The 23,268-nt window shown below is 36.8% G+C and overlaps 1 protein-coding gene and 1 long non-coding RNA gene across 3 annotated transcripts; one reads left to right on the top strand and one right to left on the bottom strand.

Annotated features, from left to right (window-relative positions):
- Positions 1–2,947: 2,947 nt before the first annotated feature.
- On the bottom strand, positions 2,948–15,724 carry LOC117672046 (sulfotransferase 6B1-like). 2 transcript variants are annotated; one of them, XM_034428424.3, is made up of 8 exons: positions 15,492–15,724; positions 14,693–14,940; positions 9,566–9,702; positions 8,801–8,890; positions 7,933–8,059; positions 6,128–6,222; positions 5,074–5,230; positions 2,948–3,995 (listed from the first exon to the last, which is right to left on the bottom strand). In XM_034428424.3, exons 2-8 carry the CDS (start codon positions 14,892–14,894, stop codon positions 3,865–3,867), a joined length of 939 nt encoding a protein of 312 aa, XP_034284315.1. In that variant the 5' UTR covers positions 14,895–14,940; positions 15,492–15,724; the 3' UTR covers positions 2,948–3,864. The 2 variants fall into 2 exon arrangements, with proteins under 2 accessions (XP_034284315.1, XP_060548323.1); XM_060692340.2 differs by having other exon boundaries at positions 15,594–15,699.
- A 1,104-nt stretch (positions 15,725–16,828) lies between these two features.
- LOC132712127 (uncharacterized) lies at positions 16,829–18,108 on the top strand. Its single transcript, XR_009622823.2, has 2 exons — positions 16,829–16,960; positions 17,783–18,108. It is a non-coding gene; the product is annotated as an uncharacterized LOC132712127 (long non-coding RNA).
- Positions 18,109–23,268: the final 5,160 nt, after the last annotated feature.

Here is a 23,268-nt window from a genome sequence, read left to right as displayed (position 1 = left end):
TTCCCAACCCACTCTGGGGCCAGCCAGAGGTGGTATTTGCCGGTTCTCTGAACTACTCAAAATTTCCGCTACCTGTTCTCCAGAACCTGTCAGAACCTGCTGAATAGCATCCCTGGACATAACCACATGGGCCCAACCAAATAGGTTTGTTCTACACAGAGCGAAGGATACAGACAGAGCTGGGAGGTTTCTGTTAAATCTGATGGATATTTAAGTGCATCAGAGCTACATCTTTCCCTCTTATTTTTAAACTGCTTCATGAGCTACATAATGACGAGGTCATCTAGATATTTAAGCTAAAATGGACAATATCTCATATTTCTATTTGTTAATTCCCCCTGAAGAGAATACAACTAAAATGTCCCCCTGATATTTAAACTGATATCTGAGAAACTTGGGGAGGAAAACTCAAAACTTAATAAAAATATTAAAAATGAAATATGGAAATCAGCTGATCAGGATAATAATACCTGCTGACTATGTTCCCCAAATTACAATGTTTTTTATTATTGTTTTAACGATCTTAAGACTTTTTCTTTAGGCAACAGTTTTTATTGCAGGTTTATCCAGAACAGTTGATGAGAAAGCCTTATTGTATCCAATTAATTTCATTGCAATTATATTTAATGCACTTGAAATAAAAGAATAAAGCCATTGGTATTATAAGAGGATGTTTGAGGCTGTGCGAAAATATGAAGTTATAGATGCTATCAAAGTGTTGTAATAATGAACACTTCCCTGTGGATCAAAGCTTTAAAATGCTGATATTAGACCTAGAGAACATAAGGATGAATTCTGAGTTAACAAATGCACTGAAAATTAAATGAAACAGCTTTACAAACAGTCAATTAAAACCATCTATGTAGGTCAGAAATACAATAAACAAAAGCAGCTATTTTTATAATGTGGAAATTGAGGCTTTGCTAAATATTTGGAGGAAGTGGAAATGTTTACTGTGCCTGCCATGGTTACAGGCAACTTGAGCCAGACAGGGTCTTCAAAGCAACCTTCCACGGAATACAGCTGCTTTAACCGTTTAGAGATGGTAGACAACCATTTTTCACACTTATGACAGTTACAGCGTCCCCATGGTCACGTGATCAAAATTTGGATGCTTGGCAACAGGAATATGTTTATAATGGTGGCAATGTCTTGGGTCATGTTTTACAACTTTCTGACAAGCGAAGTCAATGGGGAAGCCAGATTCATTTAAATTTTCAATGAGTCATGTACATATTTATGTCAGTTATCAATCTTGTTCTAACATGATCTTAATTTTTTAAAAATTTTAATAGTACCCTGGAGGTCCTATATAGAGTATCTTTGTATATGGAATAAGTATATTAATAAAGAAAATAACATATGAACAGATAAAAGAGGTACAGTTACTAATGTTCAGATATATGGATTCTTATATTCCATATAAGATAGCAATGAATGGAACGATGCAAGTTTCAAGGTGGAGTAGGATTCATTTAACAATTGTGGCAAGAAAGGTTCTAAAAATGGGGCAAAACTCACTTAACAACTGCCTTGCTTAGCAACAGTAATTTTGGACTCATTTGTGGTTGAAATTATATTCCTTTTTGCATTTTGACCTTTTGATTCCTCTAAAGGCACCATATGTTATTGGAGCTCTACCTCTCTCCACACATACTTTGGGAGATAGGTGGTGGTAGCAGAGACAATCTCAAAGCAGAAGACAGAGCCATGGTAGGAGCAACCTGAGTGGTTTTGGAAAAGAAGGTTTGTGACAACCCTAAAATTAGACCAGAACATGAAACTGTTCTATAGGCTCCATAGAAAGACTATAATTATACTTTATTGAGATAGGTGATAGTAACAGAATCTTGCCTTTCTGCTTTTGTTTTACCTTCTCTCTCTCTCTTATCTCATTAAATCAGCCTGAACCACTTCCAAAACAATGTTCTACTGTAAGGAATGTTGTTGAACCCCAAATATTTCCCCCGAATATTTCCTTCAAGGCAATCTCCATGGATCTGTGCCTTCAGCCTTACATCCTGCAGGCTTAAAATCCTCTACAAATTATTTGCTGTGACTTTTGTAAATTATAGAGGAGAAATTCTTTAAAGATTCTCTAGCGATAGCAATAGAGATATTTATTACTAGCAATAAAAATATTTCAAGAAATCCAAGTGGTTCTTGTTTTCTGACTTTGCCAGTCTCCTACAGCTTGACATTAATCTTAAAAGCCTACCATACAATATTATACCTGGTGTCCTTACTAGAATTGCTCTGGGTCTTTTTCTCACACTTTCCCCTACCCTTGGACTTAAAATTCTCCACTGCAAGAATCTTATCTTGCTCCTTGGTTTGCTAGTTTCCCATTAGTGTTCATGAAAAAGAGGCAGTTTTCAGTCTTTTAAATTATCCAGATATTGCAGAAATAATACACTACTGAGAAAGGAATTTGTGTGAAATTAACTCCTCATATACCCAGGTCATGTGGCTGGATTAACAGAGCAATAATAATATTATTTAACAAAAATTGGAGGCAATGTCTGTGTTTCACATTCCCTTCCGTTAAATCTCATAATAAAATATCCAGAAAAGTCAAGAAGAGATTTCCTTGATCAGAAAAAAGACAATATTTATTGCTGACTGGAAACGGCTTATAGACTTTTTGTGTGAAACAGGAAAAAAATGAATTTATAAAGAGCCTATGTTTTAATTTATATACTTATAATTGTACTTATAACTTCTGTAAAGAAGATCAGAAGCTACTCTTTGTATCTTTTTTTCTGTTTTTCTATTACTTTTTTCTTCTCTTACACTTTTATCATTCTAATTTTTCCTTTCTTTTTCTTACTTTATATTAGTTTTAGTTTTTCTTTTAAAAATCTTTAATACATCTATAAATTAAAAAAGTAAGCAAAAGAAGACAAAGACAAAGAACAGGAGAAATTAAAATTAGGAGTCAAATTAATATGGTTAGGATATCTATTACATTTATTTTTGTTTTCCTTCTGCAACAGTCAGCTTTCCACAGAAAAATTAAACTCTTTTTTACATTTGACATATTTAGGTTTAGTAATATTTATTTGCTGTATTTAGATCAAAATTTTGTGCAATAGTCCTTGCTTAAGTACAGTAATCGGGATCAGCAACTGGATTAGACACAGTTGTAAATGTGTTGTTATGCAGGTGGATTGACTTATGATAGTAGTTGTGGCAATTCTCATTGCCACTGTTAAATGAATTCTGCACAATTGTTATGTGTAACATCACATGATCATTATTTGTGACTACCTGGTGGCTTCCCTTCTTTTCTCTCTACCTGTGTTGGTGTGTACAAGTGTGAATTTCCTGTTACTAGCATTCATTTAGATTGGCAGCATGCAATCAATTAATTTTCTGTTACGATTTATGATTAAGATTTCAATGAACAATACATAATTACATTTCAAATTGATTTCAGTATTTAATAATATATATGAAAATCTGTGTATATGGGTGTGTGAATAAACACACACAAACATATGTATGGTTGAAGAAGTAGTGTGATTAAGAGCTTGTTGATTTCTATACAATAAAAGGTCATATTTTAGATTTCTTTCTAACATCTATGCAGTTGTCTTATAGTTCTAAAATATTTTGTCATAAATCTGAATAGAAATGAATATGCTATCAGCAGGTTTAAGTAATGCAATTAAGCTTAGAAATTTATATAAATTTTGTCAGAAACTTCTTGAAATAATTTCTATTCCCCTTTCAGATTAGGGATTAGAGATATCAGAGCAGAGATTACATAAAACTCATACATTTATTACAAGTAAATAGAATGCCTTGTTTCTAAGAGTGGAATTGTTTTAGACTGGAGCTGATAGCTTTTTTCCTTGATCTTCATGTCTTGCAGTAACGATCATAGTTTATCAATTTTCCCACTTTGGTTCCTTCTAAGCGCTCTTTAAATACGGTGTCCATCTCCTTGTTGTTTGCTTCACTAAAAAGTGTTTTCCAGTCACTTACTCCACCTGTAAACAAACAATTATTTTCCTTTTCTTATATGAAAACCACACATCTTGTACTGTCAATAAGTATTTGCCTAAAGTCTGCAATACTATTGAATACTCGGAGAAATAAATAATAATTAGCTGTTTTACAAATGCTTTTTTCAAATGCTCCATACCTGCCTTTCTGGGTATATTTCCATCCATCCATCCATCCATCCATCCATCCATCCATCCATCCATCCATGCATTTTATATATAGCTGAATAGCTCAGAGTGCATAGTCCTTTGCAAATATATACTGTCAATTTATAAGCAGATGGAAATGGCTGCTGTTTGTACTTATTTATTTTGTGGATGTTTTATTGTTTTAATGTTTTTAAGTTGTTTTACTTATAATTTTAGAAATAGTTAAGTCACCAATTAATCTTTAACAATTTAAGAAGATGTTGGTTAACCATTTGTCTGAAGTGGTGTAGGGTTTCCTTTCTAAGCAGGGAGTTGGACTAGAAGACCTCCAAGGTCCCTTCCAACTAATACAGATACTACAAATTTGATTTTAAAAGTGATTTTTTTAAATCTTTGGCAGTTTCCTGTAGTTAAAAATATATACAGTAATTATCCAGTGTTATTCAGAGATGAAGTAAACGTTGTACAACTATTACTTCTCTCTCTCTCTTTAAAAAAGGAATGATCATGGACATAGAATTTGGACGTTGGGAGTTTATTCATCATCAAATCATTATAGACAGATTAAACTCTAGCATGGCTAACCGGATTTGTAATTATTATGCTTCTCTCGTTTTGTGTCCACCTCTATTTAAAAATAATAATAAAAGTTTATTCCTTTTTTCTATATTCTAAACAGAGCATAGTTTTCCTTTAAATTAATAGATTTGATCATGCATTCTGTGATGGCTGCTGAATTCTTTATTTTTTAAAAAAATGCAAATGCTCAAGAGCAAATTAGTTAGAATTTCATATCATTTTCTCTATCTATGGAATAGGGATGAATAATTAATTCTCACTAAAATAGGATATCATATTTACCAGTAGCTTCAATGATGTAACGAGTGCAACATTATGGATTTTCAAAAGTTACCTTTCCGGAAAAGAACTTCACCAAATTCTCCATGGGTTGTTTTAGATTTTTCTTTCATCGTCTTAAATGTGCTCCTTTCTGCAACACCTTGAAAGTCTTCCTCATTTAAGTTCAATTCAAGAAATGTGGAAATCTTTTTGGCTCCTAACGCTGGGTTCTGAAAAAGTGATCAATTTGTATTGCTGGTGAAAAAAAACCCCTCATTTATTTAATGTCCCATTTCTAAGACAGATATCTGACCAACTTTGGGAAGGGAATGATGCAATATATCTTCATGTCTAAGGTTCCCTCTGGTTTTCTCATTCTAAATGAGATGCTATGCTCATTCTAAATGCTATGGCTACATTCTGCACCATGCCTGCATGGTTTCAGTTACAATCAGAAAGTTCGACATGAATATATAAATATATGTATAAATACACACACACACACACATTATTATAGGGAGCAAATACAATTTCCCCATGCTCAGTTTGATCTCATTTCATGTTCGTGGATGTTGGTTTATGCTGTGGTTGGCTGGTTGGCACTGTTATTTTTACTTCTTTCCTAGAGCAAAAAGGGGTGAAATAATTATTTGGGGGAAAAGAATCAATAAACAACACAGAGTTTCCTTAACTGAAAATCATATGTGCTAACTGCTGGAGGATCATGGGTCTTTCTTGATTATGAAGTTCTTACAGGAAACCTGGAGGTCATTGATCATCTATTTTTTTTTTCTTGATCATTTTGGTAATAAGAATAGAAGACCAGTAAAAGAGATTCAGTTAGTTGGACTTTTTAACTGTTTCTATAGAATGCATTTAAAGAAACTCTAGAATATTTTCGCATGAGACGTATACTCTGGCAGAAATGTTAAAGAAGCTTAACTGATATTTAGAATGGATTCTGAACATCTAGCAGTGATTAGAATTCTGATCTGATTTGTTCCAGAAAGATATGGTGTTAAATTCCTACTACACCCTGAAATTCGCATTGTTCTTTCTCTAAGTCTTTCCATTCATTACTGTTTGTGAATATAAGAATCCATATATCTGAACAGTATTAACTTTACCTCTTTTATCTCTTCATATGTTATTGGCAAGACATTTTCTTTATCAATATACTTGTTCCATGTACAAAGATATTCTATATAGGATCCCCAGGGCACTATTGAAATTTAAAAAAATAATTAAGATCACATCTGAACAAGATTGATAACAGACATAATAAGTATATGACTCATTGAAAATTTAAGCTGGTCTCTGAATATCATTTCTATAGAGTCTAGTTTTTTTCCAATCCTTTTTCCTCAATTCTAATGTCCCTGAATATTGCAATTATCTAGAAAAAATACTCTATTCTTTTAAATTATGTCTGGTATGTTGTGTGTTAGTTAGTAATCAATTTACATATGAAAATCACATAAAAATTAACATCATCGGTAGTGTTTAATTTTGTGATGATACCAGATTTAGGAAACTCAGAAATTATAGTTTTGCATAGATGCCAATGTATTGTAGTACTTATTCAGTTCTGACATGGTTTATAATCTGAGCATAAACAAGCATATACAAGCAATATAAGTTAATTGGAAAATTGATATGGTCATTATTATTCCAAACCTTCCATCTAAATAACACTCTCGAGATATAATAGATTTCTTTTTGCTAAATATTGGTAACTGGATTTAAGCCAAAATAATATGTATCTTTCTTTTTTCATTTGGCCTATATGTAACAATGACTTAACATGAAATTACATTAGCTGCCAGAGGTTAGAATGAAATACCTTGAAAAACTGAATTACAGTTTTGGAAATAGCAGTAGCAATAGCACTTAGACTTATATACCACTTCACAGTGCTTTACAACACTCTAAGCAGTTTACAGAGTCAGCATATGTCCCCCAACAATCTGGGTCCTCATTTTACCGACCTCAGAAGGATGGAAGGGCTGAGTCAACCTTGAGATGGTCAGGATCGAACTGCTGGCAGTGAGCAGTGAGTTAGCCTGCAATACTGCATTCTAACCACTGCATTACCATGGCTCATCTACTTCTCTGGGCCTCTCAAATGGAAAAAGGCCAGCATACAGAATGAATGAGTGAGTTAATGAATGAGTGAACATATTTTTCTGCTATTCTATTGATTTATTAGTTGGATTTATATTCTGCCTTTTGTGCAGAAGTTCAAGGCCGCATACATAGCACACCTTCTTATTTTTTCCTACAATAACAATCCTGGTAAGGAGACTGGACTGAGGCAATGAGAAATGTTTGCTACTCTTTCCAAATAATATTATTTGTTCCTATATCAGAAAAGGAATCTGTTCATAGGATTAACTATGATTTTTTGAAATAAGCTGAGAACCTGAACTCAAATTTGAAGTGTGTCTGCTTGAACAAAGCATACAGTAATGAATAAAAAATAATGATCAAGATAGACAGGTACCGTATTTTTTGGAGTATATGACGCACCAAAGTATAAGTCGCAGCTTAGTTTTTGGGGAGGAAAATGGGGGGGGGGAAATCTGCCTACCAGGTATTCATCGACCTTAGTCTGGTCAGCTTCAGCACATTAGTTTGCTGGCTTTGAGCACGCCTGTGCGCTTCTTATCCCCTGCTTGGGGATATAAAACAGCTTCTAAGGAGCTAAACAGCTGAGAGGGAGTAGCAATGAGAAAACCAGGCAAGGCTTGGAAGATCGCTTCACTCACTGGCACCTCATTAGGGCTTAGAAAGCTACATTCAGAGTATAAGAAGCACCCAAATTTTCAGCCTCTTTTAGAAAGGAAAAAGTGTGTCTTATACTCCGAAAAATACGGTACTGTGTTGTTCATATCTACAGACATTAAACAATTGGAATGAATAAAAATTCTACTTTTTCCTATCATTAAAGCTCGGAAGAACTCTTCAAATGTATCATAGGGAGGATAAGGACTGAAGTTGTTTGAAAAATGGAAAAAAGATGCAGCAACATCTTTTGGATTTCGAATCAGCATCAGCACCTAAAAACCAAAAAACATTAGAATATCAAATGAGAAAGCATAGATTATATCTCCAAAATGCACCAGATTCTCAAACTACCTTTTAATCACTGAAATCTTATATACACTTGCCTGGGTGAATACCCGAATCACATTCAGTTCCTGGTATCTTACTTGGTATATTAATACAAAGATGTTAGGGAACAGAATGGCCTAGTGAGACATTATATTGCCAGATTAGGTGGGTGGACGGCAAGATTGGAAGTTTTTGAAAGTAGCTTGCCCTTGCCTTCTTCTTAGGCTGAGAGGGAGTGACTGGTCCAAAGTCACCCAACTGGCTTTATATCTCATTTAGCCCGATGCCTTAGCTACTACACCAAACTGGCTCTCTAGATTAGTATGGAACCTCCATTTCAAATCTAGTTACAATTACTTCCCCAAATGATGCCTCTGAATTACTAAAGGGCATAGCTTTAATTTGGAAACAGTCATATCCTAAAATGCAATTAAGTTGCACTGCAGTAATTATAATTATCCAAATTTAAAGGACTTATCAACAAATAATTATAGTAAACACAACTATTTACTACCCAGTCATCCATTTGTATGGTACATAATGATTATTATATTAAGCATGCTCTTGCTTATCTTTTCTTATTTTTTTTCATTGTTCAAGGCTGACTTTATCGATATACTGGTAGAAGTGCTTGTTCAATTTTATCAAGATTGTTACAATTTTAGGGCATTAAATCGGCTACTTACTTTGGCTTTGTTCTTGAAAATAGATGGTGGGAATCTATCAGGACGGAGATGAGTAAACATCACTCTCCTGGAAGGATAAGTATCCATCCTCTTCAATAATAAATAAATAAATAAATAAATAAATAAATAAATAAATAAATAAATAAATAAATAAATAAATAAATAAATAATCAACTCCCAGAATTCCCCAGCCAGCATGAGAAACACAAGATTGGACAATTCAGGTTTGAATAACTCTTGGACACTCTTTAAATTAAATTTCAAAGTCACAAAAATTATGTTAGAATTTCCCTTCTCTACCATCCCACAATCATAAAATCAGAAATTGTTTGGAAATAAGTTTATTGAACTCAAAAATCACGCCTGGTTTTGCAGGGGGAAAAAATCTAGGTAAAAATAATCCAAAGCATGGATTAGACTAAACTAGGCAAACTAAACTAGACTAGACTAGACTAATAATCACACATTTCAAATATGCAAATCTCCAGTTTTCCCACTCAATTTTAGCACCAAAAGTAACACACTTACTGGTCAGTGGATTGGTTAATATATCAACCAAGATCAATTTTATCTCAAAGACGGAGTCATGCAGAATCAACCCAGCTGTGCTAGATCAAACATAGTCTGACTGACTAATTTTATTCTGGGGACACCCTGCAAAAATACTCAATATTTTACCTCTATTGCTGTTTTAATATACGGTCTGATGAAAATTTACCACGATTGAGTAGGCAGTGTTTGTCAGTCTGCATAAATAATACTAACCTTATACTTTTCAGTATCTCCTATTTCGAGATAAGGAAATTCTGCTAGGAGCAGTTTTTCATTCAACTTCTCTGGTTCATATTTCTTTGCGGATGTTATTACTAAATCAGTAACAATCTGGCCAACCCAGTTGGTACCTGGAAGGGGGGGGGGACAAAATTAAATACAATTATAGTATATAATTGTAGGGTAAAAACATAAAAGTAATACCAATCAATTTACAATTGAAATCTTGTGAAAAAAGTGTAGGAACTGGACACATTCCAGTGAACATATGGCAGTATTTAATGTTTACCGTTTATTACCAAAATGTTTACAAATAGTCACTAACCAAGGTAGTTCCAAAAAAAGAAAAGAAAAGAAAGGAGAAGCTGTATTAAGCTTACTTAACCACTGCACTTTTCACCAATTGCACTTTCCAAATGCTTTTATAAAGTATAACCTCTCTAAAATGCATTGGAGTAATCAAGACAGGAAATAACCAAGGCAGAATAATTGTAGCCAAATTCCACTGGCTCGTTAAAAAGTATTTGGCCACATAATGCCAACTGTCATAGAATTACAAGCAATTGGGCTTTTGTGTTCATACTGCTTATTAAATGAAATTATCAAGTCTGCATAAATAAGGCTAACCTTACACGTTTCACTATCTCCTATTTCAAGATATGGAAGTTCTGCTAGAAGAAGTTTAGAACCTAAAACTCTCAGAAAACCCAATTTTTTATTTTTTTTTTAAATTTGATTTATTTTAAAAAAAAATTTAAATTTTATTTTATTTTATTTTATTTATACTATTTTGCAGACCAAGCATTAGGGATACGAGAAGCATTGAAATAAAATACTTCTGCTTTGACAAAGTGGACACGCCGCTTTCAAGGCAGTCGCTTCTCAAGGTTACTTTGAAAACTGCTAGGATCTAACAAAAATCCTGCCAAAATATTAAAGTATTAAACACCTACTATAGGTTGTCTTTCCTGCTTCTGTAGAATGAAAGTGACATTATATATTCAACAGGTAAAGTTCAATTTTAACCTCTAACATTGGCAGGAATCTATTTCTGAATGGAGCTCTTAGTCAGGATAGAAAACATTTGGACGTAATGGAGGCTTCAAAGTCTATCTTTGCTGCTGACAGAACTAAAATTCTGATGAAACAAAGTGCAAAGTCCATATCTGTCCAAAAGTTTTTCCAGGATCTTTTTCCTTACAACCTTTGGACTTGCAACACTCTCAGTCAAAGTATGCCTTTTAGAAAAGGTTTGCATTACGACTTGCCAAATTTAATTTCAGGAATACTTTGATGAAATGCACATATCCCACGATTTCTAGGAGTGTTTTGTAACGATAGACTTTCTGATGTTAGAGTACTACATTCTCATTTTCCAAAATACATGTTGACCACAAGTCCTTGCACGCTTGTAAACAATTTCAAGTAATATAGGTAACCCGCATTAAGACATTTGCACATTTTGATAACTAGATCTGGATTAATAGTTTTAACTTTCAGTGCAATAGTAGTAACCCCATTTGTACATAGAATCCCTTGGGGAAAAGATAGACAAAGTAAAAGCAGTTAAATAATACACACCTTGACAGTGAATCTTGGATCCTTTGACTACTTTTTTCTCATCAGCATGGCAAGGCCTCTTTGAACTCAGAATTTATTTGAGCCTATTTCCTTATTGTAATATGGAAAAACTTGCCTTTGATTATTATATGATTATCGATTATTTGATTATTATAGTCCATGTCCAAGGTAAGTTTTCAACACATTGTCCTCATTTACATGAAAATATATTTCATTAGAGATACTGATACTTGAGGGGCTAAAAGATTAAGAGTTTGGCAAAAATAATAATAATAAAGTAGCGCTTTTACACAATACTCCTTACTAAAAATATATAAGCCTCTATATAAAAATAAGCTATGAATAAAATTTTGCCTACCCACCGCATTTATCCATCCATCCAACCCAGTGGTGGGTTCCTCCCGGTTCGGCCCAGTTCCACCGAGCCAGTAGCGGTGATGATATGATGTCACCAAACCAGTTCTGCCCCCCCGCATTATTCTTACCTTTTATTTGGCCCCACCCCCAATCTATTTCTGCCTCCTGAGTCCCAGCTGATCGGCTAGAGGGAAAAAAACTATTTAAACTCTTGCCACAAGGCTTCAAAGGGCCACCCTACAGCTGATCAGTGTTAACAGAAAACAAATGAGTAGACCGGTACCTGCAAAAATAAATGCATAGACCAGTGCCTACAAAAATAAATGAGTAGACCAGTGCCTGCCAAAATAAATGGGTAGACCAGTGCCTGCAAAAATAAATGAGTAGACCGGTGCCTGCAAAAATAAATGAGTAGACCGGTGCCTGCAAAAATAAATGAGTAGACCGGTGCCTGCAAAAATAAATGGGTAGACCAGTGCCTCCAAAAACAAATGAGTGGACTGGTATAGCTCTGCAAGCAGTTAAAAGCCTGGTAGACCAGTACCTCTGCCAAATCCTAAATAATTGTCACATGACCATCAAGCCACGCCCACAAAATAAGCCACACCCACAGAACCAGTAGTAAAAAAAATTAGAACCCACCCCTGCATCCATCCATCCATCCATCCATACATACATACACCCACTCATCTGGACACATACACATACACATCCCATGATTTTAAAGAATATTTTGTAACAGCAGACTTTCTGATGTTAGAGTATTATGTCCTAATTTTCTAACTATTGTGTTACATTTTGATCACAAATCCTCGAATGACAGAATAATGCAGCAGAGATTTTAGTTTCTGTTGGACAACAATACAAGGCAAACACAGCTGAAAAAACTGAGTAAGGCTGATGGAATGTTGGCTGGTTGCAACATGTTCCTGTTCTAAAATGGAAGCAATCTCGTGGGATGATTAGTTACATAACAGGACCCTGGACATTAGTCGTGGAAAGTGATTTCTCAAGTTAATGCTGGGTGTTCAACGCCTGTAAAGGAGGATGATATTCCTTAAGGGGGGATGAGCGTTTTGGTGATCACGAATCCCGTTTAACATTTCTAAAGGGCAGAGAAACACCAAAGTCAGATTCATCATGGAATTTGTAGGAACATCTTTGCTTTAAACTGATATACTGTATGCCTACTTCAATGGTTACATCATACTTTTAATCTATTCCACAGCTCAAAATGGCAGGAAACAGTACTCTTAAAGGGGGTTCTGAAGGGCATTCAGTAACTGTAGGATGCTTTGGGCTTTAGTTTGCTCCTCCCTGCTTTAGGCTGAAGTTCAATGAGAAGGCCTGGATACATCAGTGATGCCATTAAGATAACACATGGAAAGTAAAGCAGAAGATAGATCATCATTTCTGTCTGCCTTACATAGGGAATGCCAGCTACATCCCACAAATATATTAAAAACTTTGTGGGATATAAAGAAAAGCCAATCCTCTACAATACACTATTTATGTTGGAAGCCCACAACAGGGAACTATGTTTAGTAGCACCATACATAGTGTTATTAGCATATTCAAAGGCATATTGTACCCTTTACAAAGGTGTAATTCCCTTTTAAAGCTGTCCAAATATTTTCCTAATCTTATACTAAATATTGTTCAACTCTATGGTATAATAGCTACTGCACACACACACACACAACACACACACACACACACACGTGTGTGTGTGTGTGTGTATGTTTGCAAGTCTTGGCATATTCGGATCTTTTCCCATGTAAGATTGAGAGTATCTTGGCGACGTTTCGACGAGGTCCCACTCGTCATCTTCAGGCTGGTGTCTTCGGCTTCGTGCCTGTGTGAGTAAAGCGTGATTGGAGATGCCGTCTCTCTATAAATACTGGTGGGGATGTGTGGAGTGCTAGCTCTGTTGTTGTAGGTGGGTTGATTGGCTGTGTTGTTACATCTTGATTAGTTGATGGAGTTGATGTTTGCAGATTAGTTGGCTGTTTCGTAACATCCTGTGTGGGCGAGGTCCTAGCTGTATGCCCATTAGTCTTTTGTGTTTTAATGACCTGGGTAATGGGTTGTAATGGTAGCATCCTGAGTTCTATTGTTGTGACATCCTGAGTCTTGTGCTTCAACATCCTGTGATGCACTGTCTTGAGCAGATGGCTGCAATGCAACATCCACAGGACTCAGGATGTCACAACAATAGAACTCAGGATGCTACCACACAACCCATTACCCAGGTCGTTAAAAGACTAATGGGCACACAGCTAGGACCTCACCCACACAGGATGTTACAAAACAGCCGATTAATCTGCAAACATCAACTCCATCAACTAATCAAGATGTAACAACACAGCCCACCAACCCACTTACAACAACAAAGCCAGCATTCCACACATCCCCACCAGTATTTATAGAGAGACAGCGATCACGCTTTGCTCGCACAGGCACGAAGCCGAAGACACCAGCCTGAACATGACGAGTGGGACCTCGTTGAAACGTATATAGGTTTTTTTTGTCTACAGCCTTTCATTACTGACCCAGGATTCTAAAATTATGTGAAAGGACTGGTTCATTTTCTCCACAGGATACATAATGTTGTGTATCTTTTCCCTCTCTGTGTGCATTGTTTCTGGTTATGCTAATGGTTATGCATATAAAATATATGAAAACGTGCCCTTTCCAAACAGGATTTTTCTTTGGAATGATAAAAGATTGAAAGTCCTACGAAAGTCATTGAACCTGCATGTTTAGAACTGCTAGTGTCATTAAACTTTTGTAGCTAAAATGTCAGCAATATAGAATCTTAGCAAGTATGGCACATATTCAATTGATCACTTTGAAGTCTGTTTAACACTACATGGTTTCTCTCTATAGACGTAATAATAGTTTTCTTTCCACAGTGCAACTTCAGAGATGAAATAGATATTATTGAGGTCCAAAATTGCTCAGGGAATGGCAGAAACCAGGAAATTACAGATAGGCAAAGATGTTTTTTCATATTATTCCTGAAGTTCCCCTTACCCTTTGATTTTATTCCAGGCTGTTACCTACAATTCATAATTCATCACTATTTCAAGTAAAATCTAATAGGGCCTTTTAAAAATATGTATCAAAAGCCCAGAGTCAACCTGTGTAGGTAGAAGAAAACAAACAAACAAACAAACTCACCAGATTTGCAGTATCCTGCTAGAACTACATCATCACTCCTAGCTTGGAAGACCTCCAAAGCTTTGAACTGCTCTGGGTTGCAAAAGACAGTTGGATATACAATTCCTTCATGAGTAATCAGCATCTCCTCTGGTGTCATCTGCTCTCCTTCTTTCATGACTTTTTCCAGAATCTCAATAAACTTTTTTCTCACGTGTGCCATTTCTGCCTTTTTTTTGGTATGAGTGGTGGAATATATATATATTCAGCTGTCAAAGTAAGGCAGTGATTAAAAACCTGCATTTACCGTGCAAATCAAACTATCCAAATACAAACAAAAACAGGAAAAAGATTTTTCTACAACTGAACCATTTCAATCCCGGATACTTACTATTAGGATGAAATTGGAAAAACATAGTTAATGACTATGTCTCTATAAACACTTATTCTGTTGGCGAGTTAGGTTACTACTCTCTGCCAGAGAGTTAGCTTTCTATTAGGATGATTTTGGAAAAACATAGTTTTAAATTATGAAAGATCTAATGACAACGTCCCTATAAACACTTAATTCTGCTAGAGAGTTTAAGCTGTTCCAGTTACAAGTTGTAACATTCTCTAATACAATGCTATTCGGTTCGGATGCAACAAGTAAGTACAACTAAAACGAGCAAATATTTTTCTCCGCTCTAAAAAAGAAATGATCATTTCATCTTGCTTTCTTGCATTTTCTTGCATCTTGCATTCTTTCCCTTTCACCCAGTTTTGCTTGTCTACTCCTCAATATTTCTGCGTTCTTTGAAATATATCAGGATTGGCTTACATTCTTCCACACTCTTCCCTCTGCAGTAAGAGACAATGTTTCTGATGCACTTCAGTATATCAGCCCTTAAGACAGTAATCAATCTTGATAGAGATCTCAGACCTTGTTTCCCTGGCAATTTAACTCTCAACAAGACGCAGCCTGCAGAAAGCTGGAGAAGAACCACCTCTGGTGTGTGTCAAGCATAAATAATCCCAAATCCCTGCCCTCCCTCTCCTCACCTTGTTGTATTTAATTTTGTGTTTCACGTCACCGGCTAACATATTTTCCCACTTTTTTATTTCCTTTCCCTCTGCTCCCCTCTCTTTCCATTTTAATTGTGAAAGTTTTTTGACCCTCACATTTTAGTTTTAATTTTGATTTACCGAGTTTGAGAAGAGTCATGCTGAAGCACTGTGTGTTTTGCTTTTCTACTAAAGAATGCTCATTTCCATTATTTTTAGAGCTGGTTCTGTTCATCAGCTTTGAAAATATTTCTGCTAGTTTTATTTTATTTTTTAAAATGGTTGTTTTATTTAAAACATTTATATAGCCACCCATCTTTTACATCAAACTTTAGGGAGCTCCCAGCCAATAATTACAACAACATCAATAGTAAAACAAAATAATACACCCATCCATTAAAAACCCTGGATCTTATTATTTCATTGGAAGGATCTGCTCAAAGAAACAAATAAGAAAATAATATGCTGCACAGGATCTGGTGGACATTTTATTTTATTGTTGTTTGAAGTTCAGAGTTAACTATTCATATCATGTGGAGAAGTTCTGAGACAGCCTTCCTGATGCTTTGGATTACAACTCCCATAATCCCCATATAGCATTATCACCCTGCATATTCACTGACTACCAAGAATAAACACACACCTCATTCTTGCAAACCCAAAACATTACAGATTCTTATACACTGTCTTACTATTCAGTTTCCACTCTAAGACATCTATATCTACCATGTTTCCCTAAAAATAAGACCTGGTCTTATAATTTTTTGACCTACAAAATAAGCACTAGGGTTTATTTTGGGGGAAATATGATTTCTGGGTGATCAGCCTGGCTGGGCACTTTGCCCTCCCGGCACGCACACAAGAGGCACCAAGTGCACAGGGACTGATGGTATCTGGCAGCAGCTGAAACCTGCCGGTTCCTTGGGTTGCACATTCTGGGGTTGCACAGCCCATGCAGCGTAGGTGACTTGATTCCCTTTCTAAACAGCAGATGGAGATAGAGGTGCAGGGGGGGAGTCAGTGGGGGAGTCAGGCAATCCGAACATACCACGCGGGTTACATGAAAGCCAAGAGTCGATGGGCTGGGGCAGGCGGGTAGCCGTAGGAGGGTTGTTGCGCAGTGCATCCAGGTCACTTGCCTTCCCCCCCATGCCTCTGCCTCCATCTGCTGCCAGTGCCACTGCACGAAGATGAGCCTCCCACATGCCTCCCTCCTGCCTCTGCCTGCACCTGCTGCTTGGACAGGTAATCAATTCACCAGTGCTGCACAGCTGTGGTTGCTGCCGGACACCGTCAGCCTGTGTGCACTAACTGCTTCCTGTGTGATGGCCACACCCACCCTCTTTGCTAGGGCTTATTTTTGGGGTAGGGCTTATATTGGGTACACATTCAAAAATCAGTCTAAGTCTTATTTTTGGGAAAACACGGTAACCAGATTAATGCCAAAAAGACAAAACATGAGCTCTTCTGAGGCAGACTCTGCCCTTTCATGCTTATGTTGCAATGTTCTGGCCAGCTGTGTAAGAGATGTAGCTTACATTGCAACATCACAATTTATCTTTTCACCCTTTGCCCCACTTTTTTGCTCAGGGATTTTACCTTGCACTGTAATCTTTCTTAGCATCTGCTCCTCCACATGATATGAATAGCCAAAACAATAACTCTTTTTATGTTTTACCATGTGACCCATGAGGCCTTTTATTTTTAAAATGTAAATTCTAAGACTGTGACTGTTCCTGTTGCAAGTCAAATTTACAAAATATGGCAATAAAGCACAAAGGATCAGCAAATTACAAGATTTGTCAGTTGAGGTTCTTTTTCTGAAAAAAGAACTTCTCTGACTTTGTTGATTTATTCAGCAGACTCCTTTATCTTCAGTGTCCTCCTTTATCTTAAGAAAACACCATGAAAGTAGGAAGTAACGTAAACTCCCACTCATAGGTGGAGTTATTTCTTATTTTACAGGTAGTCCTCAACTTACAATCATTCACTTAGTGACTGTTCAATGTTGCAACAGCTCTGAAAAAAGTGACTTATGGCTGTTTTTCACATTTATGTCCATTGCAGCCTTCCCATGGTCACCTGATCAAAATTTGGACGTTTGGCAGCTGGCATGTAAGCACTGGGGAACTATCAGATGATTGGAAAAGAGCTGATATAGTTCCCATCTTCAAAAAAGAAAAAAAAATGGATCCAAGAAACTACAATTCTATCGGCCTGACATCAATACGTGGGAAGATCCTGGAAAAGATAATCAAGCAATGAACCTGTGAACACCTAGAGGCAAACAATGTTATAACCAGAAGCCAACGTGGCTTTGTTAAAAAACAGATCATACCAGACAAATCTTATTGCATTCTTTGTAATGTGACTAAATTAGTGGATCAACTAAATGCTATGGATATAATTTACTTGGACTTCAGTAAGGCACCTGATAAAGTAGTCTACAACCTACTACTTGATAAAATAGAAAAAAAATGTGGATTAGACAGCATCACTCCCAGATGGATTAGTAACACGCTGATCAGCTGCACTCAGCATATAGTCTTCAATGGAACTGCATCTACATAGAGTGAAGTATGCAGTGGGTACCTCAAGGTTCTGTCTTAGGCCAAGTACTCACCAATGTCTTCATAAATGATTTAGATGAGAGGATAAAACAGGAACTCACCAAATTTGCAGACGACAAACTGGCAGGAATAGGATAGGATAGGATAGGATAGGATAGGATAGGATAGGATAGGATAGGATAGGATAGGATAGGATAGAATAGAATAGAATAGAATAGAATAGAATAGAATAGAATAGAATAGAATAGAATAGAATAGAATAGAATAGAATAGAATAGAATAGAATTTTTTATTGGCCAAGTGTGATTGGACACACAAGAAATTTGTCTTGGTGCATATGCTCTCAGTGTATATAAAAGAAAAGATACGTTCATCTAGAATAATAAGGTACAACACTTAATGATAGACATAGGATACAAATAAGCAATCAGGAAACAATATCAATATAAATTGTATGGATATAAGCAACAAAGTTACAGTCATACAGTCATAAGTGGAAGGAGATGGGTGGTGGGAACAATGAGAAGATTAATAGTAGTGCAGACTTTGTAAATAGTTTGAGGGAATTATTTGTTTAGCAGAGTGATGGCGTTCGGGAAAAAACTGTACTTGTGTCTAGTTGTTCTGATGTGCAGTGCTCTATAGCATTGTTTTGAGGGTAGGAGTTGAAACAGAAGTTGAGTAGCCAATACTCCAGAAGATAAGCTTAAAATACAGAAGGAGCTCAATCAGATTTCCACTTCGGTCAATATCTAATACAGGCTTAGTTATGCTTAACCCCATCTGTTGCCCACTGCATTTATTGCTACTTTTTATAGAACTTCTTGAAAATTTTCCTTGCGATGAAGCATTCCTGTTGCTGTAGTTGTTGTATAACATGATTTTATAAACATAAATAGGTAAATTTGATAATCCAAACATGAGAACTATTGGAAGTTGTCCTAAACTGAATCAGATTATACAAGTCCCCATGGAGTCATAGAGAAATCCCTCCAGGCCTACCTGGAAATTGAATTTCTGACATTCTGCATCCAAAGTATGTGGTATTTCAGTGGGGACTTCATTTACAAGTAATGTTTGACTTACGATCATTCATTTAGTGATCGTTTGAAATTACCAGAGCTCTGCAAAAAGTGACTTATGACCATTTTTCACACTTGCAGCATTCCTGTGGTTACATGATCAAAATTCAGACACTTGGCAACTGGCATGTACTTATGACAGTTGCAGAGTCCAAAGGTCATGTGATCACCTTTTGTGACCTTCTTACAAGCAAAGTCAATGGGGAAGCCAGATTCAATTAACAACTGTGTTGCTAACTTAATAACTGAAGTGATTCACTTAACAACTGTGGTAAGAAAGGTCATAAAATGGGGCAGAAGTCACTTAACATCTGTCTTGCTTTGCAACAGAAGTTTTTGCTCAATTGTGATCATAAGTTGAAAACTACTTTTTCTTGAGATGGTTCCTTGGTCTGTTGATGAACTTTAAATTTTATACAATCCCTGGACAACAATATCATTCCTGTTGGCAGCTATTTTGCAAAGGAATTTAGAATAATCTTGGGGAAGGTATCTGATGACTGGCATAAAAGAGAAGTGAGGTGGTGCAGCTCAGTGGTAGGTTTCAACCGGTGTTACCACCGGTTCTCTTCGCACACACGCTTTGCGTGAGATCACCGCCAAACTTACACTTTGCACAAGCACATTAGGTATTTGCCCAGCTGAGGTGCAGCAATCTACTCTGCCGCGCCTATCAGCTGGGCTAAAAACTGAGAAATAAAGGTAGGAATAAAGCGGGGGTGGGCGGGAGGGCCCATTTCCCAGTCAAAGAGAACCGGTTCAGTGACGTCACATCGTCACCGCTACCAGCTCGGCAGAACTGGGCTGAACCGAGAGCAACCCACCACTGGTGCAGCTGCTTAAGGATGCTGGATCTGCCACCAAAAATGGTCGACACTCTGGCAGTTTGAGTCCTGGTAGCACTGAAGGATGAGCTCCCATCACCCACCTCTAGCTCCTGCCCTGCTCATTCAGTAGGCTGAAAGCATTACTGTCAGTAGATAAATGGGATAGCATTGCAATGGGAAAGACTAGCTGCACAAGGAGAATGGGAGCCAGTGCTAGACCTGTCTAGAGGTGAAATCAACAGAAGAGGCCCTGGAAAATTTCATCAATCTGACTGCCACTAACCAGATGATGAAAGCTGGTTCACCTTCTGTGATGCACCATGGATAAGAGTGCAGGCGCAAAACCGAAGGAAGTAATAATTGGGCTATCATAGTGGTGAAATGTAAAATTTGCTACTACCATTTCTTGGTAGCATTGCTTGGTGGGGGGTAATGTGACTGGATGGGCATGGCCAACTTTTTTTTTTTTTTACTTTTAAAAGCATTTTCAGCTGAAGAGGTTGTAGAAAAAATGCTTTTAAAAGGCTCTGACAATCCCAGCTGAGCTGCATGATCATCAGAGGCTTTTTTTTACTTTTAAAAGCATTTTTTCGGCCGAAGAAAAATGCTTTTAAAAGTAAAAAAAAAAAAAGCCTCTGATGTTTGCATGGCTCATCATAGTGGGTGGGCAGGGATTTTTGCTACCGGTTCGCCAAACCACCCGCCATCATTGCTACTGGATTGGGTGATCCGGTCCGAACCAGGAGCATTTCACCCCGGGGCTATCAGGACTACTCTGTAAAGTGTAGATCTCCCTACAAATGTATACCATATGAAATAAATAAAATACTGGCATAAAAGACTGCAGAGTTCTGAGATAGAGGAAAACACAAGAAAGGAACTCAAAATACCCCTATTTGATTTTGCTTAATATAAGATGTGACTGAACTTTGACAGGCTTTCAAGACTCAGCTATTCTAACTTACTATAATAAAGAGTGTTCCTGAAAGAACCATTATGTCTATTTCTTAACTAATCAGCTTTGTAGGGCTGACAACTATATAAATACTATATGTATTTTGATCTCTGAACGAAGAAGGATCAAAAATTGGTTGTAATTTCTAATGGTGTTTCAAATCACTGTTAAGTGTCCAGTAAGTTACCTCAAGTATGAGAATAGTCTGGCCAGGGATGACTAGATTTGAGCCAAAGAATATTATGTACTGATTAACTGAGGACAAAATGTCTACCATGGCCCTATCCCGACATGGCACTCCCATATAACACCTCTCCTGCACGAGCTGCACTGGCTCTCGGTGGTCTTCCGGGTGTGCTTCAAGGTGTTGGTTCTCACCTTTAAAGTACTCCATGGCTTAGGGCCAGGGTATTTACGAGACCGCCTTCTGCTACCGATAACCTCCCACCGGCCAATACCCTCTCACAGAGAGGGCCTTCTCAGGGTGCCGTCAAGCAATGTCGGCTGGCGGCCCCCAGGGGGAGAGCCTTCTCTGTGGGAGCACCCGCCCTCTGGAATGAGCTACCTCCCAGAATACGGCTGATTCCGGATCTTCACACTTTCCGTAAGGCCCTGAAGACGTTTTTATTTCAGCAAGCCGGCCTGGCCTGAATAGGTTTTATGGGTTAGTTTTTTAATTGTATAGCTAGGGGTTTTAAATTGGGAGCCCAATTAATTTAATTTATTTTTAATTATCTTAACTTTTATATTGTATGTTATTTTAATTCTCGGCTGTTCACTGCCCTTTGTCCCTTCGGGGAGAAGGGCGGGATATAAATTCAATTAAATAAATAAATAAAATATCAGAAAGTATTCTAATGAGGTAACACAATCTGTTATGAATGTGAATGAATGTTTGCATTTTAATATTTGTTCATTACTTAACTAGAGGGCTTTTTTTTTTTTAAGAAAAAGGAAAAGTAAACAGGAATTGGAGAACGGAACAGAATGGAGAATGGAAAAAGAAGAATAAGAAAAGGAGAAATGGATATGAAAGCCAGCAATGGAAACAAGGAAGATTTATGTACGAGGAGCATGAACCATAAACATAAAATAAATATGCCTTCGGTTTTATACTTTCTAGACTTCATCCTAATTCTTCCAGTCAGTCTTTCCAATCAGAGTTCTGGAATCCTTGAACTGTACATATTATAAGAAAAGTTGTTTGACATGATAATATAGATAAAAAATATGAGGAATATAACATGAATATAAACATGGAAAAATTCTAACCGAAAGCCTTGGGGCTATCAACATGCAGTGAGATTGGGCTATTTAAGGAAGCTTGTACCTGCCGTTTTGATCTTGCATGGCCCACAATGACAAAAGGGGCAGGAAAGATTATGGGTAATATCTAACAAAAATCAGAGTTGTAAGTCTTTTTTGCCCCAACGGCAATACGGCCCATATGAGCAGGTCTACCCTGTTTAGCTAATTTCATGTTTATAGCTTTGTGTGGTTTTGTACAGAAAGAAAGGATGTTGTCATGAATAATGATGCCCTTTCTGGGGCATCATTCTATCAGTGTTGGCTGAGGGTAAGGGAGGACAGAAATATAAAAATTTAATTCTTTTTCCATGAGAGAAAATATACTTTTAAATTGGTGGGCACAAAACATCTTTCCTCTATAGATTTAGATCTTATAAATTAAATTATTTAATAACAACGATGCTTTCTGTATCATTAGGATGGCTTTGCACAGACACGTTGCAAAGCTCTTGAGATAGCTATCATAATCCAGAAAATTATTAGCGATTTTGGCACATTCACAAATGATAAGAATCAGCTGAAACTGTGAGCCAAAGGAACAGAGAGGCTCATAAAGAAATCCTCCTCCTCCAAGCCTGGGCAAAAATATAGGAATTTTCTTTACAAGGTCTTGCATGATTAACATTGGTAAATGGTTTCCATGCATTCTGGAAACTGAAGGTGGAACATAAAATGTTGCAAGGTGGACTTCCTTTCCAGATAATGGTGAGAATGGACTACGGTTAACAAGAAAGTTATTGAAATACAGGCTTGCTCATTTAACCTCCATCTCAAAGAACTAAGAAAAGTCCATTGCTCTTTCCATAAGTCC

Source organism: Pantherophis guttatus, chromosome 1 (assembly GCF_059756535.1).
Source record: "Pantherophis guttatus breed Tessera chromosome 1, ASM5975653v1, whole genome shotgun sequence".
NCBI classification, from domain to species: Eukaryota; Metazoa; Chordata; class Lepidosauria; order Squamata; family Colubridae; genus Pantherophis; species Pantherophis guttatus.
The sequence above is the reverse complement of the archived record's forward strand: the minus strand, read 5'-3'. Positions and strand labels throughout refer to the sequence as shown.

Coding starts and splice junctions, on each gene's coding strand:
- LOC117672046 (XM_034428424.3), bottom strand. CDS start 14,894: ATGGCACACGTGAGAAAAAAGTTTATTGAGATTCTGGAAAAAGTCATG. Junction 8,891..9,565: donor GAGATACTGAAAAGTATAAG/GTTAGTATTATT, acceptor TTATTATTGAAG/AGGATGGATACTTATCCTTC. Junction 8,060..8,800: donor TTTTCAAGAACAAAGCCAAA/GTAAGTAGCCGA, acceptor TTTGGTTTTTAG/GTGCTGATGCTGATTCGAAA.